General features: G+C 50.4%; 2 protein-coding genes across 2 annotated transcripts in view; both read right to left on the bottom strand.

Moving 5' to 3' along the window:
* Positions 1–1,493: 1,493 nt before the first annotated feature.
* LOC135572733 (collagen, type I, alpha 1b-like) lies at positions 1,494–3,706 on the bottom strand. Its single transcript, XM_065021165.1, has 2 exons — positions 2,454–3,706; positions 1,494–2,223 (listed from the first exon to the last, which is right to left on the bottom strand). The coding sequence occupies exons 1-2, from the start codon at positions 3,704–3,706 to the stop codon at positions 1,494–1,496; spliced, it is 1,983 nt and encodes a 660-aa protein (XP_064877237.1).
* A 5,726-nt stretch (positions 3,707–9,432) lies between these two features.
* Positions 9,433–15,553, bottom strand: part of LOC115125400 (FHF complex subunit HOOK-interacting protein 1A-like) — a 136,553-nt gene continuing 130,432 nt past the window's right edge. The window contains exon 19 of the mRNA XM_065021164.1: positions 9,433–13,863. Within this exon, the coding sequence (XP_064877236.1) occupies positions 13,622–13,863 (242 nt within the window). The 3' untranslated portion in view covers positions 9,433–13,621. The remainder of the gene's footprint in view (positions 13,864–15,553) is intronic.

The raw sequence follows: 15,553 nt of genomic DNA, 5'->3' as shown, positions 1-15,553 counted from the left end.
TACTGTAACCACCCAGACTACTGCTGGATGTATAGACTGTTACTGTAACCACCCAGACTACTGCTGGATGTATAGTTACTGTAACCACCCAGACTACTGCTGGATGTATAGTTACTGTAACCACCCAGACTACTGCTGGATGTATAGACTGTTACTGTAACCACCCAGACTACTACTGGATGTATAGTTACTGTAACCACCCAGACTACTACTGGATGTATAGTTACTGTAACCACCCAGACTACTGCTGGATGTATAGTTACTGTAACCACCCAGACTACTGCTGGATGTATAGTTACTGTAACCACCCAGACTACTGCTGGATGTGTAGTTACTGTAACCACCCAGACTACTGCAGGATGTATAGTTACTGTAACCACCCAGACTACTGCAGGATGTATAGTTACTGTAACCACCCAGACTACTGCTGGATGTGTAGTTACTGTAACCACCCAGACTACTGCTGGATGTATAGACTGTTACTGTAACCACCTAGACTACTGCAGGATGTATAGACTGTTACTGTAACCACCCAGACTACTGCTGGATGTATAGTTACTGTAACCACCCAGACTACTGCAGGATGTATAGACTGTTACTATAACCACCCAGACTACTGCTGGATGTATAGACTGTTACTGTAACCACCCAGACTACTGCAGGATGTATAGTTACTGTAACCACCCAGACTACTGCAGGATGTGTAGTTACTGTAACCACCCAGACTACTGCAGGATGTATAGTTACTGTAACCACCCAGACTACTGCTGGATGTATAGTTACTGTAACCACCCAGACTACTGCAGGATGTGTAGTTACTGTAACCACCCAGACTACTGATGGATGTATAGTTACTGTAACCACCCAGACTACTGCAGGATGTGTAGAATGTGTATGAGGCCAGATGAGGCTGAGTACAGATTACTGACTGGAGAGTCATAAACACTGTTCCCAGATCTGTTTGGTCTTCAGCCAACCCATCTGGCTAGCATGATGGTCTGACCTTACTACAGGTCTGGGACCAGTCTATGTGACTGGAGAGACACTGCCACTGCATCCCAAATGGCACCCTGTTCCCAATATAGTGCACTACTTTATATCAGACCCCTCTGGGCCCGCAGCCTGACTACCCCTCTGGGCCCTCAGCCTGACTACCCCTCTGGGCCCTCAGCCTGACTACCCCTCTGGGCCCTCAGCCTGACTACCCCTCTGGGCCCTCAGCCTGACTACCCCTCTGGGCCCTCAGCCTGACTACCCCTCTGGGCCCTCAGCCTGACTACCCCTCTGGGCCCTCAGCCTGACTACCCCCTCTGGGCCCTCAGCCTGACTACCCCTCTGGGCCCTCAGCCTGACTACCCCTCTGGGCCCTCAGCCTGACTACCCCTCTGGGCCCTCAGCCTGACTACCCCTCTGGGCCCTCAGCCTGACTAACCCTCTGGGCCCTCAGCCTGACTAACCCTCTGGGCCCTCAGCCTGACTAACCCTCTGGGCCCTCAGCCTGACTGCCCCTCTGGGCCCTCAGCCTGACTGCCCCTCTGGGCCCTCAGCCTGACTGCCCCTCTGGGCCCGCACCCTGACTGCCCCTCTGGGCCCGCACCCTGACTGCCCCTCTGGGCCCGCACCCTGACTGCCCCTCTGGGCCCGCACCCTGACTGCCCCTCTGGGCCCGCACCCTGACTGCCCCTCTGGGCCCGCACCCTGACTGCCCCTCTGGGCCCGCACCCTGACTGCCCCTCTGGGCCCGCACCCTGACTGCCCCTCTGGGCCCGCACCCTGACTGCCCCTCTGGGCCCGCACCCTGACTGCCCCTCTGGGCCCGCACCCTGACTGCCCCTCTGGGCCCGCACCCTGACTGCCCCTCTGGGCCCGCACCCTGACTGCCCCTCTGGGCCCGCACCCTGACTGCCCCTCTGGGCCCGCACCCTGACTGCCCCTCTGGGCCCGCACCCTGACTGCCCCTCTGGGCCCGCACCCTGACTGCCCCTCTGGGCCCGCACCCTGACTGCCCCTCTGGGCCCGCACCCTGACTGCCCCTCTGGGCCCGCACCCTGACTGCCCCTCTGGGCCCGCACCCTGACTGCCCCTCTGGGCCCGCACCCTGACTGCCCCTCTGGGCCCGCACCCTGACTGCCCCTCTGGGCCCGCACCCTGACTGCCCCTCTGGGCCCGCACCCTGACTGCCCCTCTGGGCCCTCAGCCTGACTGCCCCTCTGGGCCCTCAGCCTGACTGCCCCTCTGGGCCCTCAGCCTGACTGCCCCTCTGGGCCCTCAGCCTGCCTGCCCCTCTGGGCCCTCAGCCTGACTGCCCCTCTGGGCCCTCAGCCTGACTGCCCCTCTGGGCCCTCAGCCTGACTGCCCCTCTGGGCCCTCAGCCTGACTGCCCCTCTGGGCCCTCAGCCTGACTGCCCCTCTGGGCCCTCAGCCTGACTGCCCCTCTGGGCCCTCAGCCTGACTGCCCCTCTGGGCCCTCAGCCTGACTGCCCCTCTGGGCCCTCAGCCTGACGGCCCCTCTGGGCCCGCACCCCGACGGCCCCTCCTGTCCGGTACCCCGACGGCCCCTCCTGTCCGGTACCCCGACGGCCCCTCTTCCGTACCCCGACGGCCCCTCCTGTTCGGTACCCCGACGGCCCCTCCTGGTCCGTACCCCGACGGCCCCTCCTCTTCCGTACCCCGACGGCCCCTCCTGGTCCGTACCCCGACGGCCCCTCCTGGTCCGTACCCCGACGGCCCCTCCTGTCCGGTACCCCGACGGCCCCTCCTGTCCGGTACCCCGACGGCCCCTCCTCTTCCGTACCCCGACGGCCCCTCCTCTTCCGTACCCCGACGGCCCCTCCTCTTCCGTACCCCGACGGCCCCTCCTGGTCCGTACCCCGACGGCCCCTCCTGGTCCGTACCCCGACGGCCCCTCCTGTCCGGTACCCGACGGCCCCTCCTGTCCGGTACCCCGACGGCCCCTCCTGTCCGGTACCCCGACGGCCCCTCCTGTCCGGTACCCGACGGCCCCTCCTGTCCGGTACCCCGACGGCCCCTCCTCTTCCGTACCCCGACGGCCCCTCCTGGTACCCGACGGCCGGTACCCCGACGGCCCCTCCTGGTCCGTACCCGACGGCCCCTCTTCCGTACCCCGACGGCCCCTCCTGTTCGGTACCCCGACGGCCCCTCCTGGTCCGCACCCCGACGGCCCCTCCTCTTCCGTACCCGACGACCCCTCCTCTTCCGTACCCCGACGACCCCTCCTCTTCCGTACCCCGACGACCCCTCCTGTTCGGTACCCCGACGACCCCTCCTGTTCGGTACCCCGACGACCCCTCCTGTTCGGTACCCCGACGGCCCCTCCTGTTCGGTACCCCGACGACCCCTCCTGGTCCGTGCCCGACGACCCCTCCTGGTCCGTACCCGACGGCCCCTCCTGTTCGGTAGCCCGACGGCCCCTCCTGTTCGGTAGCCCGACGGCCCCTCCTGTTCGGTAGCCCGACGGCCCCTCCTCTTCCGTACGACCCCCTGTTCGGTAGCCCGACGGCCCCTCCTGTTCGGTAGCCCGACGGCCCCTCCTGTTCGGTAGCCCGACGACCCCTCCTGTTCGGTAGCCCGACGACCCCTCCTGTTCGGTAGCCCGACGACCCCTCCTGTTCGGTAGCCCGACGACCCCTCCTGTTCCACCCGACGACCCCTCCTGTTCCGCACCCGACGACCCCTCTGGGCCCATTCCCAAACTACCCTTATGGGGCCTGGTCAGAAGTTTTGCACTATATAGGGTTTAGGATGCCTTTTCGGATCCAGACTCTCTAGCCAGTCTGACTGTCAGCTGGATTCATATACAGGACAGTGCCCAGAGTTTCTCCTCAGTGACCAACCAAGGAAAACCTCCATGACCCACTGATCCTTTCCACTGCCTGACTGTCATCATGGAACTGAAAATACTTCAACTGAGTCCCAGATGGCACCCTATTCCCTACATAGTACACTACTTTAGGATTGTTCCCATATGGTCAAAGTAGTGCACTATATAGGGAATAGGGTGCCATTTTGGGACACAGATTTATATATAGCGTTTGTGGTATAATGTAAAATGAGTGTAGATATTAAAATGTGTACATGATGTTGTTTTTATATGAAAAGAGTACATATTGTGCTGAGATATTGTTTGAGGAGGGGAGAGATTGTCGAATAAAGATGCGTTGTCTTTTCTAAAATATGGATTTGGTGGTTTTCATTTGGGAATAAGGTGACGTTGCCCCTCGATAGGGATTTTAGGGGAGTTTGTGTATTTTTCCCCTCTGATGGTTGTTAGGATTGGGGCTGATCCTAGATCTGATCCTAGGGACTGATCCTAGATCTGATCCTAGGGGCTGATCCTAGGGGCTGATCCTAGATCTGATCCTAGATCTGATCCTAGGGGCTGATCCTAGATCTGATCCTAGGGGCTGATCCTAGATCTGATCCTAGGGGCTGATCCTAGATCTGATCCTAGGGGCTGATCCTAGAGGCTGATCCTAGGGGCTGATCCTAGATCTGATCCTAGGGGCTGATCCTAGATCTGATCCTAGGGGCTGATCCTAGATCTGATCCTAGGGGCTGATCCTAGAGGCTGATCCTAGATCTGATCCTAGGGGCTGATCCTAGAGGCTGATCCTAGATCTGATCCTAGGGGCTGATCCTAGATCTGATCCTAGAGGCTGATCCTAGATCTGATCCTAGGGGCTGATCCTAGATCTGATCCTAGGGGCTGATCCTAGGGGCTGATCCTAGATCTGATCCTAGGGGCTGATCCTAGGGGCTGATCCTAGATCTGATCCTAGATCTGATCCTAGGGGCTGATCCTAGATCTGATCCTAGGGGCTGATCCTAGATCTGATCCTAGGGGCTGATCCTAGGGGCTGATCCTAGGGGCTGATCCTAGATCTGATCCTAGAGGCTGATCCTAGATCTGATCCTAGGGGCTGATCCTAGATCTGATCCTAGGGGCTGATCCTAGATCTGATCCTAGGGGCTGATCCTAGATCTGATCCTAGATCTGATCCTAGGGGCTGATCCTAGATCTGATCCTAGAGGCTGATCCTAGGAGCTGATCCTAGGGGCTGATCCTAGATCTGATCCTAGGGGCTGATCCTAGATCTGATCCTAGGGGCTGATCCTAGGGGCTGATCCTAGATCTGATCCTAGGGGCTGATCCTAGGGGCTGATCCTAGATCTGATCCTAGATCTGATCCTAGATCTGATCCTAGGGGCTGATCCTAGATCTGATCCTAGGGGCTGATCCTAGATCTGATCCTAGGGGCTGATCCTAGGGGCTGATCCTAGGGGCTGATCCTAGGGGCTGATCCTAGGGGCTGATCCTAGATCTGATCCTAGAGGCTGATCCTAGAGGCTGATCCTAGGGGCTGATCCTAGATCTGATCCTAGGGGCTGATCCTAGATCTGATCCTAGGGGCTGATCCTAGATCTGATCCTAGGGGCTGATCCTAGATCTGATCCTAAGGGGCTGATCCTAGAGGCTGATCCTAGATCTGATCCTAGGGGCTGATCCTAGGGGCTGATCCTAGATCTGATCCTAGAGGCTGATCCTAGATCTGATCCTAGAGGCTGATCCTAGATCTGATCCTAGAGGCTGATCCTAGATCTGATCCTAGGGGCTGATCCTAGATCTGATCCTAGGGGCTGATCCTAGATCTGATCCTAGGGGCTGATCCTAGATCTGATCCTAGGGGCTGATCCTAGATCTGATCCTAGGGGCTGATCCTAGATCTGATCCTAGAGGCTGATCCTAGAGGCTGATCCTAGATCTGATCCTAAGGGGCTAATCCTAGATCTGATCCTAGGGGCTAATCCTAGATCTGATCCTAGGGGCTAATCCTAGATCTGATCCTAGGGGCTGATCCTAGATCTGATCCTAGGGGCTGATCCTAGAGGCTGATCCTAGATCTGATCCTAGATCTGATCCTAGGGGCTGAGCCTAGATCTGATCCTAGGGGCTGATCCTAGATCTGATCCTAGATCTGATCCTAGGGGCTGATCCTAGATCTGATCCTAGGGGCTGATCCTAGAGGCTGATCCTAGATCTGATCCTAGATCTGATCCTAGGGGCTGATCCTAGATCTGATCCTAGGGGCTGATCCTAGATCTGATCCTAGGGGCTGATCCTAGATCTGATCCTAGGGGCTGAGCCTAGATCTGATCCTAGGGGCTGATCCTAGATCTGATCCTAGATCTGATCCTAGGGGCTGAGCCTAGATCTGAGCCTAGATCTGATCCTAGGGGCTGATCCTAGATCTACATATGTTTACGTAGTAAAGTAGATAATAAAGTGAAATAAACAATAATAATAATAAACAATAAAAATGGACAGTAAACATTACACTCACAAACGTTATGAAAGAATAAAGACATTTTGTTAGGTAGAGTATGGCCAGACCTTTACTAGTCCTGTATTACTAGTCCCTGTATTAACAGACCTTTACTAGTCCTGTATTAGTGGACCTTTACTAGTATTAACAGACCTGTATAGATGTATTCATTGCCATTTTTCTTTCTCCTGCAGCAAAGCATCCTGGGACACTTATGTCTGATTGTATAGAAAAATATTTAATTCATCATTTTGGTAAAATCCTGTTTTTATTCCAAATACTGTTGGAGGCGGGAGCTAATTGAATCAACCAGTTCCCATCCCTCACCTCCAGGGGCAGCGTGGTCACACTGATGAAAACACAGGAACAACCACGCTGTTTCCAGAGCAACCACGCTGTTTCCAGAGCAACCATGCTGTTTCCAGAGCAACCACGCTGTTTCCAGAGCAACCACGCTGTATCTAGAGCAGGGGTGTCAAACTCATTTCGCATCGTGGGCCACATACGGCCTAGGGAGATGTCAAGTGGGCCGGACCATTAAAATTATACCATACTCTGCTACACTGCTCCACGAAATTGAAAATGTATGGAGTTGTATGAACAGTAGAATTCCATCACACAACTTCTGTTTTGAAGCTGCTGACTAACATTAAAGTGCACATTTTTTAAATCACCACAGTAAGGATTCATCTTCACAGAGCTGTATTCTTTCAATGCAAACAGTATCTAAGGCAGCATTTTAAAGGTGTTAGTCTAGTCTGGACTTGTATTTGTTCCTGAAACTTGGCATCTTTTGGCCTGTACAAGTGCATCAACACCAGGTGTCATGTCCTGACTAGCTGTCACTTTCAGAATGTCATTTAAGTGCTTGTTTGTGAGCCTTGAACGCATTTTTGTTTTATTGATATTCATCACTGAGAAAATTTGTTCACAAAGGTAGGTTGTCCCAAACATGCACAAAATTTTAGCAGCCAGGGCTGTTAATTTGGGGTACCCTGGTAGTAGATACTGATAAAATCTGTCCAGACCTACAGAGGCAAATTTGCCCTTCAAATCTGCATCACACTGCAAATCAATTATCTCTAGCTGAATTTCGACCGGCAGATCAGAAGCTTTAACTGTGAAAGGTGAGCGAAAAACTGAAAATTCTGTCTCAAGTTCACCAAATACCTGAAAACGTTTCTCAAACTCCCGCAGTAGTCCTGCAATTTTGTCTTTGTACCGTTTCATGTCCGCATCAGGTCTGGTCACACACACATCTCTCAGACAGGGGAAATGAGCAGGGTTGCCATTTGCCAGTTGCATCTCCCACAAAGTCAGCTTCAACTTAAATGCATGTATGTTGTCAGAAAACTGCGTGACAACTTTTTTGCGGCCTTGCGACATTTTGTTCAGATTGTTCAAGTGTTCAGTAATATCAACCAAGAATGCAAGGTCCCGTAGCCATTCCTGAGATTGTAATTCCAACACCAGTTTTCCTTTTTTCTCCATGAACTGTCCGATTTCCTCTCGTAGATCAAAGAAATGCCTCAGCACAGCGCCTCGGCTTAACCATCTCACTTCAGTGTGGTATGGCAGGCTGTGGGTAATGTTGCTGTCGCTGAGAAGTTTGTCAAACTGACGATGGTTCAGACCTCTGGACCGGATGAAATTTACAGTGCGAACAACCACCTCCATGACGTGGTCCATTTTCAGCGACTTGCAACACAATGCCTCCTGGTGCAAAATACAGTGAAATGTCCAGAAACGATCTCCTCCATTAAGGGCTTGTACTTTGTCTTTGAACTTTGTCGCGACACCTGCTTTCTTTCCGACCATGGCTGACAGCGGGACCAGTCCACTCCAACTCTGTCCAATGCAGCAACGACAGAGCCGAAAATGTCCTCGGCTGTTGTGGTGTCCATCATTGGCACCAACTCAAGAAACTCTTCAGTAACAGTCAATGTCTCATCAACTCCTCGAATAAATATGGCCAGTTGGGCCACGTCTGTGATGTCAGTGCTCTCGTCAATTGCCACGGAAAATGCAATAAATGACTTGACTCTCTGTTTCAATTGACTGTCTAAATCTGCCGATAGTTCCGAAATCCTCTCTGCTATAGTATTCCTCGTCAGGCTAATATTGGCAAAAGCTTGTCGCTTCTCGGGACATACAAGTTCAGCCGCCTTCATCATGCATCGTTTAACAAAGTCACCGTCGGAATACGGCTTCGATGCTAATGCTATTTCGCTAGCAATTAGGTAGCTGGCTTTTACCGCTGCTTCACTGACTTCTCGGCTCTGGATGAAAGTTGACTGCTGTTTCCTCAGACCCGCCAGCAATTCGTTAATCTTATCTCTTCTCAGTTGTCCTTGCAAGCCGTCATATTTTTCGCTGTGATGAGTCTCGTAGTGGCGTCGAATATTATATTCCTTCAATACCGAAACTTGTTGCAAACACACCAAGCACGAAGGTTTTCCGTGCATCTCTGTAAATAAATAGGACGAAATAATAAATAGGATAAATAAATAAAATGGTCCATTTTTCTTTGAAAATTCTACACTCCTTATCTACTTTTCTCCGTTTGGATAACGACATTTTGGCTAATGAGGGTGTAGCGGAGAGGTAGAGACCAAGGTATTAACAACGTCGTAACAAGCAGCAGATGGCGCATTGATACCGTCTGCTGTTTTCAGTCTGTCTCAGTGATGCGGCTTGTCTTCTACTCTGATGGAAAGAGTGCGCCCCTTAGCGGATAATCCATGAATTGCAGCGAATTAAAAATATTAATTCCATGTCTTTTATGCATTTTTTCCACTTTCAAATTATCCTGCGGGCCTGATCGAACCTCCTTGGGGGCCGGTTCCGGCCCGCGGGCCGTATGTTTGACACCCCTGATCTAGAGCAACCACGCTGTTTCCAGAGCAACCACGCTGTTTCCAGAGCAACCACACTGTTTCCAGAGCAACCACACTGTTTTTGGAAAGAATTTATTAAAAAACACTTTGCTGTGAAACAAACGGAATACATTTCTACAAAACACGACAAAGTATAAATAACATGAAGATGAAAATACAGACACAGAAAAGTCTGAATTATATTATATATATATATATATATATATGACTGACTGATTCACACCTAGATACAGTCGTGTAAAATGAGCGTATAGACACTGTCTCGGAGGTTCACTCACATGGAGGCTTCAACACAGAAAAAACACATCTTTGTTGTGTCTCAAAGGTCTCCCTATTCCCTATATAGTGCACTACTTTAGACCAGGGCCCTATAGAGCCCTATTCCCTATATAGGGAATAGGGATTCCATTTAGGACACACTTCACATCTTGAATGTGTTCTATACAAACATTACCTCGAACAACACACAGGACAGAAAGCACAGGACAATATTTAAACTGAAATGAAACAAGTCGTAATGAAAAGAGGAATACGGGATTGACATGTTGTTATAACAGTATAAACCACCAACATGGGTCAACAATCTGTTGCCTTAGTTACACCCTGTTGCCTTAGTTACACCCAAACCAGACAAAATATTTAACAAGTAGAAAAATAATGAAATAATCTCCTATCATTTCGTTGTAGGTACGAACACGTAGGAACCAGGTGCTCAACGCTGTCCAAAATAAATTTCATCAAGTAATGCCAGGAATATATACAAATATATATTTTAATATATATACAAGTATAGGGAAATGTATAAATGTATTAGGAAAATAATTATCAATGTATAAGGAAATATATGTCTTAACATGATTTCCAGATATGAACTGTGGATAAGGACGAATAGCCCAACGTGAACCCAGGTGCCCACAACACAGACAAGTCCATTCCTGCTGTGTGTGTGAGTGGCATCACTGTGATGCTAACCTTTCCCTGTCTGTACCATGGTTTAGTGACCCTCTGTTTCAGAAACACGTGACTCCGTACACCACGGCTTAGTGACCCTCTGTTTCAGAAACACGTGTTAATCTATATAGGTGAGTCAGGTGTGTTAATCTATATAGGTGAGTCAGGTGTGTTAATCTATATAGGTGAGTCAGGTGTGTTAATCTATATAGGTGAGTCAGGTGTGTTAATCTATATAGGTGAGTCAGGTGTGTTAATCTATTCCTCTACAGGTGAGTCAGGTATGTTAATCTCCTCTATAGGCGAGGCAGGTGTGTTAATCTATTCCTCTACAGGTGAGTCAGGTGTGTTAATCTATATAGGTGAGTCAGGTGTGTTAATCTAGTCCTCTATAGGTGAGTCAGGTGTGTTAATCTCCTCTCGGTGAGTCAGGTGTGTTAATCTCCTCTATAGGTGAGTCAGGTGTGTTAATCTCCTCTATAGGTGAGTCAGGTGTGTTAATCTATATAGGTGAGTCAGGTGTGTTAATCTATATAGGTGAGTCAGGTGTGTTAATCTATATAGGTGAGTCAGGTGTGTTAATCTATATAGGTGAGTCAGGTGTGTTAATCTATTCCTCTACAGGTGAGTCAGGTATGTTAATCTCCTCTATAGGCGAGGCAGGTGTGTTAATCTATTCCTCTACAGGTGAGTCAGGTGTGTTAATCTATATAGGTGAGTCAGGTGTGTTAATCTAGTCCTCTATAGGTGAGTCAGGTGTGTTAATCTCCTCTCGGTGAGTCAGGTGTGTTAATCTCCTCTATAGGTGAGTCAGGTGTGTTAATCTCCTCTATAGGTGAGTCAGGTGTGTTACTCTCCTCTATAGGTGAGTCAAGTGTGTTAATCTCGTCTATAGGTGAGTCAGGTGTGTTAATCTATATAGGTGAGTCAGGTGTGTTAATCTATTCCTCTACAGGCAAGTCAGGTGTGTTAATCTCCTCTATAGGCGAGTCAGGTGTGTTAATCTCCTCTATAGGTGAGTCAGGTGTGTTAATCTCCTCTATAGGTGAGTCAAGTGTGTTAATCTCCTCTATAGGTGAGTCAAGTGTGTTAATCTCCTCTATAGGTGAGTCAGGTGTGTTAATCTCCTCCTCTATAGGTGAGTCAGGTGTGTTAATCTCCTCTATAGGTGAGTCAGGTGTGTTAATCTCCTCTATATGTGAGTCAGGTGTGTTAATCTATTCCTCTATAGGTGAGTCAGGTGAGTTAATCTAGTCCTCTATAGGCGAGTCAGGTGTGTTAATCTATTCCTCTATAGGCGAGTCAGGTGTGTTAATTTATTCCTCTACAGGTGAGTCAGGTGTGTTAATCTATTCCTCTATAGGTGAGTCAGGTGTGTTAATATATTCCTCTGTAGGTGAGTCAGATGTGTTAATCTAATATAGGTGAGTCAGGTGTGTTAATTTAGTCCTCTATAGGTGAGTCAGGTGTGTTAATTTATTCCTCTACAGGTGAGTCAGGTGTGTTAATCTATTCCTCTATAGGTGAGTCAGGTGTGTTAATATATTCCTCTGTAGGTGAGTCAGATGTGTTAATCTAATATAGGTGAGTCAGGTGTGTTAATTTAGTCCTCTATAGGTGAGTCAGGTGTGTTAATCTAGTCCTCTATAGGTGAGTCAGGTGTATTAATCTCCTCTATAGGTGAGTCAGGTGTGTTAATCTCCTCTATAGGTGAGTCAGGTGTGTTACTCTCCTCTATAGGTGAGTCAAGTGTGTTAATCTCGTCTATAGGTGAGTCAGGTGTGTTAATCTCCTCCTCTATAAGTGAGTCAGGTGTGTTAATCTCCTCTATAGGTGAGTCAGGTGTGTTAGTCTATTCCTCTGTAGGTGAGTCATGTGTGTTAATCTCCTCTATAGGTGAGTCGGGTGTGTTAATCTAGTCCTCCATAGGTGTGTCAGGTGTGTTAATCTCCTCTATAGGTGAGTCAGGTGTGTTGATCTATACCTCTATATGTGAGTCAGGTGTGTTAATCTCCTCTATAGGTGAGTCAGGTGTGTTAATTTAGTCCTCTATAGGTGAGTCAGGTGTGTTAATTTATTCCTCTACAGGTGAGTCAGGTGTGTTAATCTATTCCTCTATAGGTGAGTCAGGTGTGTTAATATATTCCTCTGTAGGTGAGTCAGATGTGTTAATCTAATATAGGTGAGTCAGGTGTGTTAATTTAGTCCTCTATAGGTGAGTCAGGTGTATTAATCTCCTCCTCTATAGGTGAGTCAGGTGTGTTAATCTCCTCTATAGGTGAGTCAGGTGTGTTACTCTCCTCTATAGGTGAGTCAAGTGTGTTAATCTCGTCCTCTAGGTGAGTCAGGTGTGTTAATCTCCTCTATAGGTGAGTCAGGTGTGTTAATCTCCTCCTCTATAAGTGAGTCAGGTGTGTTAATCTCCTCTATAGGTGAGTCAGGTGTGTTAGTCTATTCCTCTGTAGGTGAGTCATGTGTGTTAATCTCCTCTATAGGTGAGTCGGGTGTGTTAATCTAGTCCTCTATAGGTGAGTCAGGTGTATTAATCTCCTCTATAGGTGAGTCAGGTGTGTTAATCTCCTCTATAGGTGAGTCAGGTGTGTTACTCTCCTCTATAGGTGAGTCAAGTGTGTTAATCTCGTCTATAGGTGAGTCAGGTGTGTTAATCTCCTCCTCTATAAGTGAGTCAGGTGTGTTAATCTCCTCTATAGGTGAGTCAGGTGTGTTAGTCTATTCCTCTGTAGGTGAGTCATGTGTGTTAATCTCCTCTATAGGTGAGTCGGGTGTGTTAATCTAGTCCTCCATAGGTGTGTCAGGTGTGTTAATCTCCTCTATAGGTGAGTCAGGTGTGTTGATCTATTCCTCTATAGGTGAGTCAGGTGTGTTGATCTATACCTCTATATGTGAGTCAGGTGTGTTAATCTCCTCTATAGGTGAGTCAGGTGTGTTAATCTATTCCTCTATAGGTGAGTCAGGTGTGTTAATCTATTCCTCTATATGTGAGTCAGGTGTGTTAATCTCCTCTATAGGTGAGTCAGGTGTGTTAATCTCCTCTATAGGTGAGTCAGGTGTGTAAATCTCCTCTATAGGTGAGTCAGGTGTGTTAATGTCCTCTATAGGTGAGTCAGGTGTGTTAATCTAGTCCTCTATAGGTGAGTCAGTTGTGTTAATCTATTCCTCTGTAAATGAGTCAGGTGTGTTAATCTATTCCTCTATAAGTGAGTCAGGTGTGTTAATCTAATCCTCTATAGGTGAGTCAGGTGTGTTAATATATTCCTCTATAGGTGAGTCAGGTGTGTTAATCTAGTCCTCTATAGGTGAGTCAGGTGTGTTAATCTCCTCTATAGGTGAGTCAGGTGTGTTAATCTATTCCTCTATAGGTGACTCAGGTGTGCTAATGTCCTCTACAGGTGAGTCAGGTGTGTTAATCTATTCCTCTATAGGTGAGTCGGGGGTGTTAATCTCCTCTATAGGTGAGTCAGGTACTATAGAGTGTTCCTGTGCGATGGCAGCTAACTCCTTTAAGAACTCTGCATATAGAACCGTAGCGAAGACTCTGTTCCTGGCCTGCGGAGGAATGTTGGGACACGGGGGGACGTTCTGCGTTATCTGCTGTGTTCCATTGGGTAGAACACTCTTCCTGTTATCACTATGGCTGTCCTGGAGGAGCTCTGAGAGACAGAGGGAGAGAGAGACACAGAGGGAGAGAGAGAGACACAGAGGGAGAGAGAGACACAGAGGGAGAGAGAGACACAGAGGGAGAGAGAGACAGAGGGAGAGAGAGACACAGAGGGAGAGAGAGACAGAGAGAGAGAGAGACAGAGGGAGAGAGAGACAGAGAGAGAGAGAGATACAGAGGGAGAGAGAGAGAGAGAGAGAGAGGGAGGGAGGAAGAGACAGAGAGAGGGAGGGAGGAAGGGAGAGAGAGAGAGAGAGGGAGGGAGGGAGGGAGGGAGGGAGGGAGGGAGGGAGAGAGAAAGACAGAGGGTCAGAGTGTGTGTGTTGGATGGATGATGGTAGGTGGATGATGGTGGGTGGGTGGATGATGGTGGGTGGGTGGGTGGATGGATGGATGATGGTGGGTGGGTGGATGGATGATGGTGGGTGGGTGGATGGATGATGGTGGATGGATGATGGTGGGTGGGTGGGTGGGTGGACGATGGTGGTGGGTGGGTGGGTGGGTGGATGGATGATGGTGGGTGGGTGGATGGATGATGGTGGGTGGATGGATGGATTGATGATGGTGGGTGGATGGATGATGGTGGGTGGGTGGGTGGATGATGGTGGGTGGGTGGACGATGGTGGTGGGTGGGTGGATGGATGATGGTGGGTGGGTGGGTGGATGGATGATGGTGGGTGGATGGATGGATTGATGATGGTGGGTGGATGGATGATGGTGGGTGGGTGGGTGGATGATGGTGGGTGGGTGGACGATGGTGGTGGGTGGGTGGATGGATGATGGTGGGTGGGTGGGTGGATGATGGTGGGTGGATGGATGGATGATGGTGGTGGGTGGGTGGATGGATGATGGTGGGTGGGTGGGTGGACGATGGTGGGTGGGTGGGTGGATGAATGGATGATGGTGGGTGGGTGGATGGATGATGGTGGATGGGTGGGTTGGTGGGTGGATGATGGTGGGTGGGTGGGTGGACGATGGTGGTGGGTGGGTGGATGGATGATGGTGGGTGGGTGGATGGATGGATGATGGTGGGTGGATGGATGGATGGATGGTGGGTGGGTGGGTGGGTGGGTGGACGATGGTGGTGGGTGGGTGGATGGATGATGGTGGGTGGGTGGGTGGATGATGGTGGGTGGGTGGGTGGATGGTGGTGGGTGGGTGGATGGATGATGGTGGGTGGTGGGTTGATGATGGTGGTGGATGGATGGATGATGGTGGTGGTGGGTGGATGGATGATGGTGGGTGGGTGGATGATGGTGGGTGGGTGGTGGGTAGGATGGTGGTGGGTGGGTGGATGGATGATGGTGGGTGGGTGGGTGATGATGGTGGGTGGATGGATGGATGATGGTGGGTGGATGGATGGATGGATGGATGATGGTGGGTGGATGGATGGATGATGGTGGGTGGGTGGATGGATGATGGTGGGTGGATGGATGGATGGATGATGGTGGGTGGGTGGATGGATGATGGTGGGTGGATGGATGGATGATGGTGGGTGGGTGGGTGGGTGGGTGGATGATGGTGGGTGGGTGGGTGGACGGTGGTGGTGGATGGATGGATGGTGGGTGGGTGGATGATGGTGGTGGGTGGGTGGATGGATGATGATGGTGAGTGGATGGATGATGGTGGGTGGATGGATGATGGTGGGTGGATGGATGGATGATGGTGGGTGGGTGGGTGGG

Source organism: Oncorhynchus nerka, linkage group LG8 (genome assembly GCF_034236695.1).
Source record: "Oncorhynchus nerka isolate Pitt River linkage group LG8, Oner_Uvic_2.0, whole genome shotgun sequence".
Taxonomy (NCBI): domain Eukaryota; kingdom Metazoa; phylum Chordata; class Actinopteri; order Salmoniformes; family Salmonidae; genus Oncorhynchus; species Oncorhynchus nerka.
Note: the sequence above shows the minus strand (reverse complement) of the source record. Positions and strands in the feature narration are given on the sequence as shown.

Bases quoted from the DNA above. Each gene is read 5' to 3' on its own strand.
- LOC135572733 (XM_065021165.1), bottom strand. From the start codon at position 3,706: ATGGGCCCAGAGGGGTCGTCGGGTGCGGAACAGGAGGGGTCGTCGGGT. The intron at 2,224-2,453 runs GTCAGGCTGAGG...AGGGGCAGTCAG, and splicing joins GCTGAGGGCCCAGAGGGGCA to GCTGAGGGCCCAGAGGGGCA.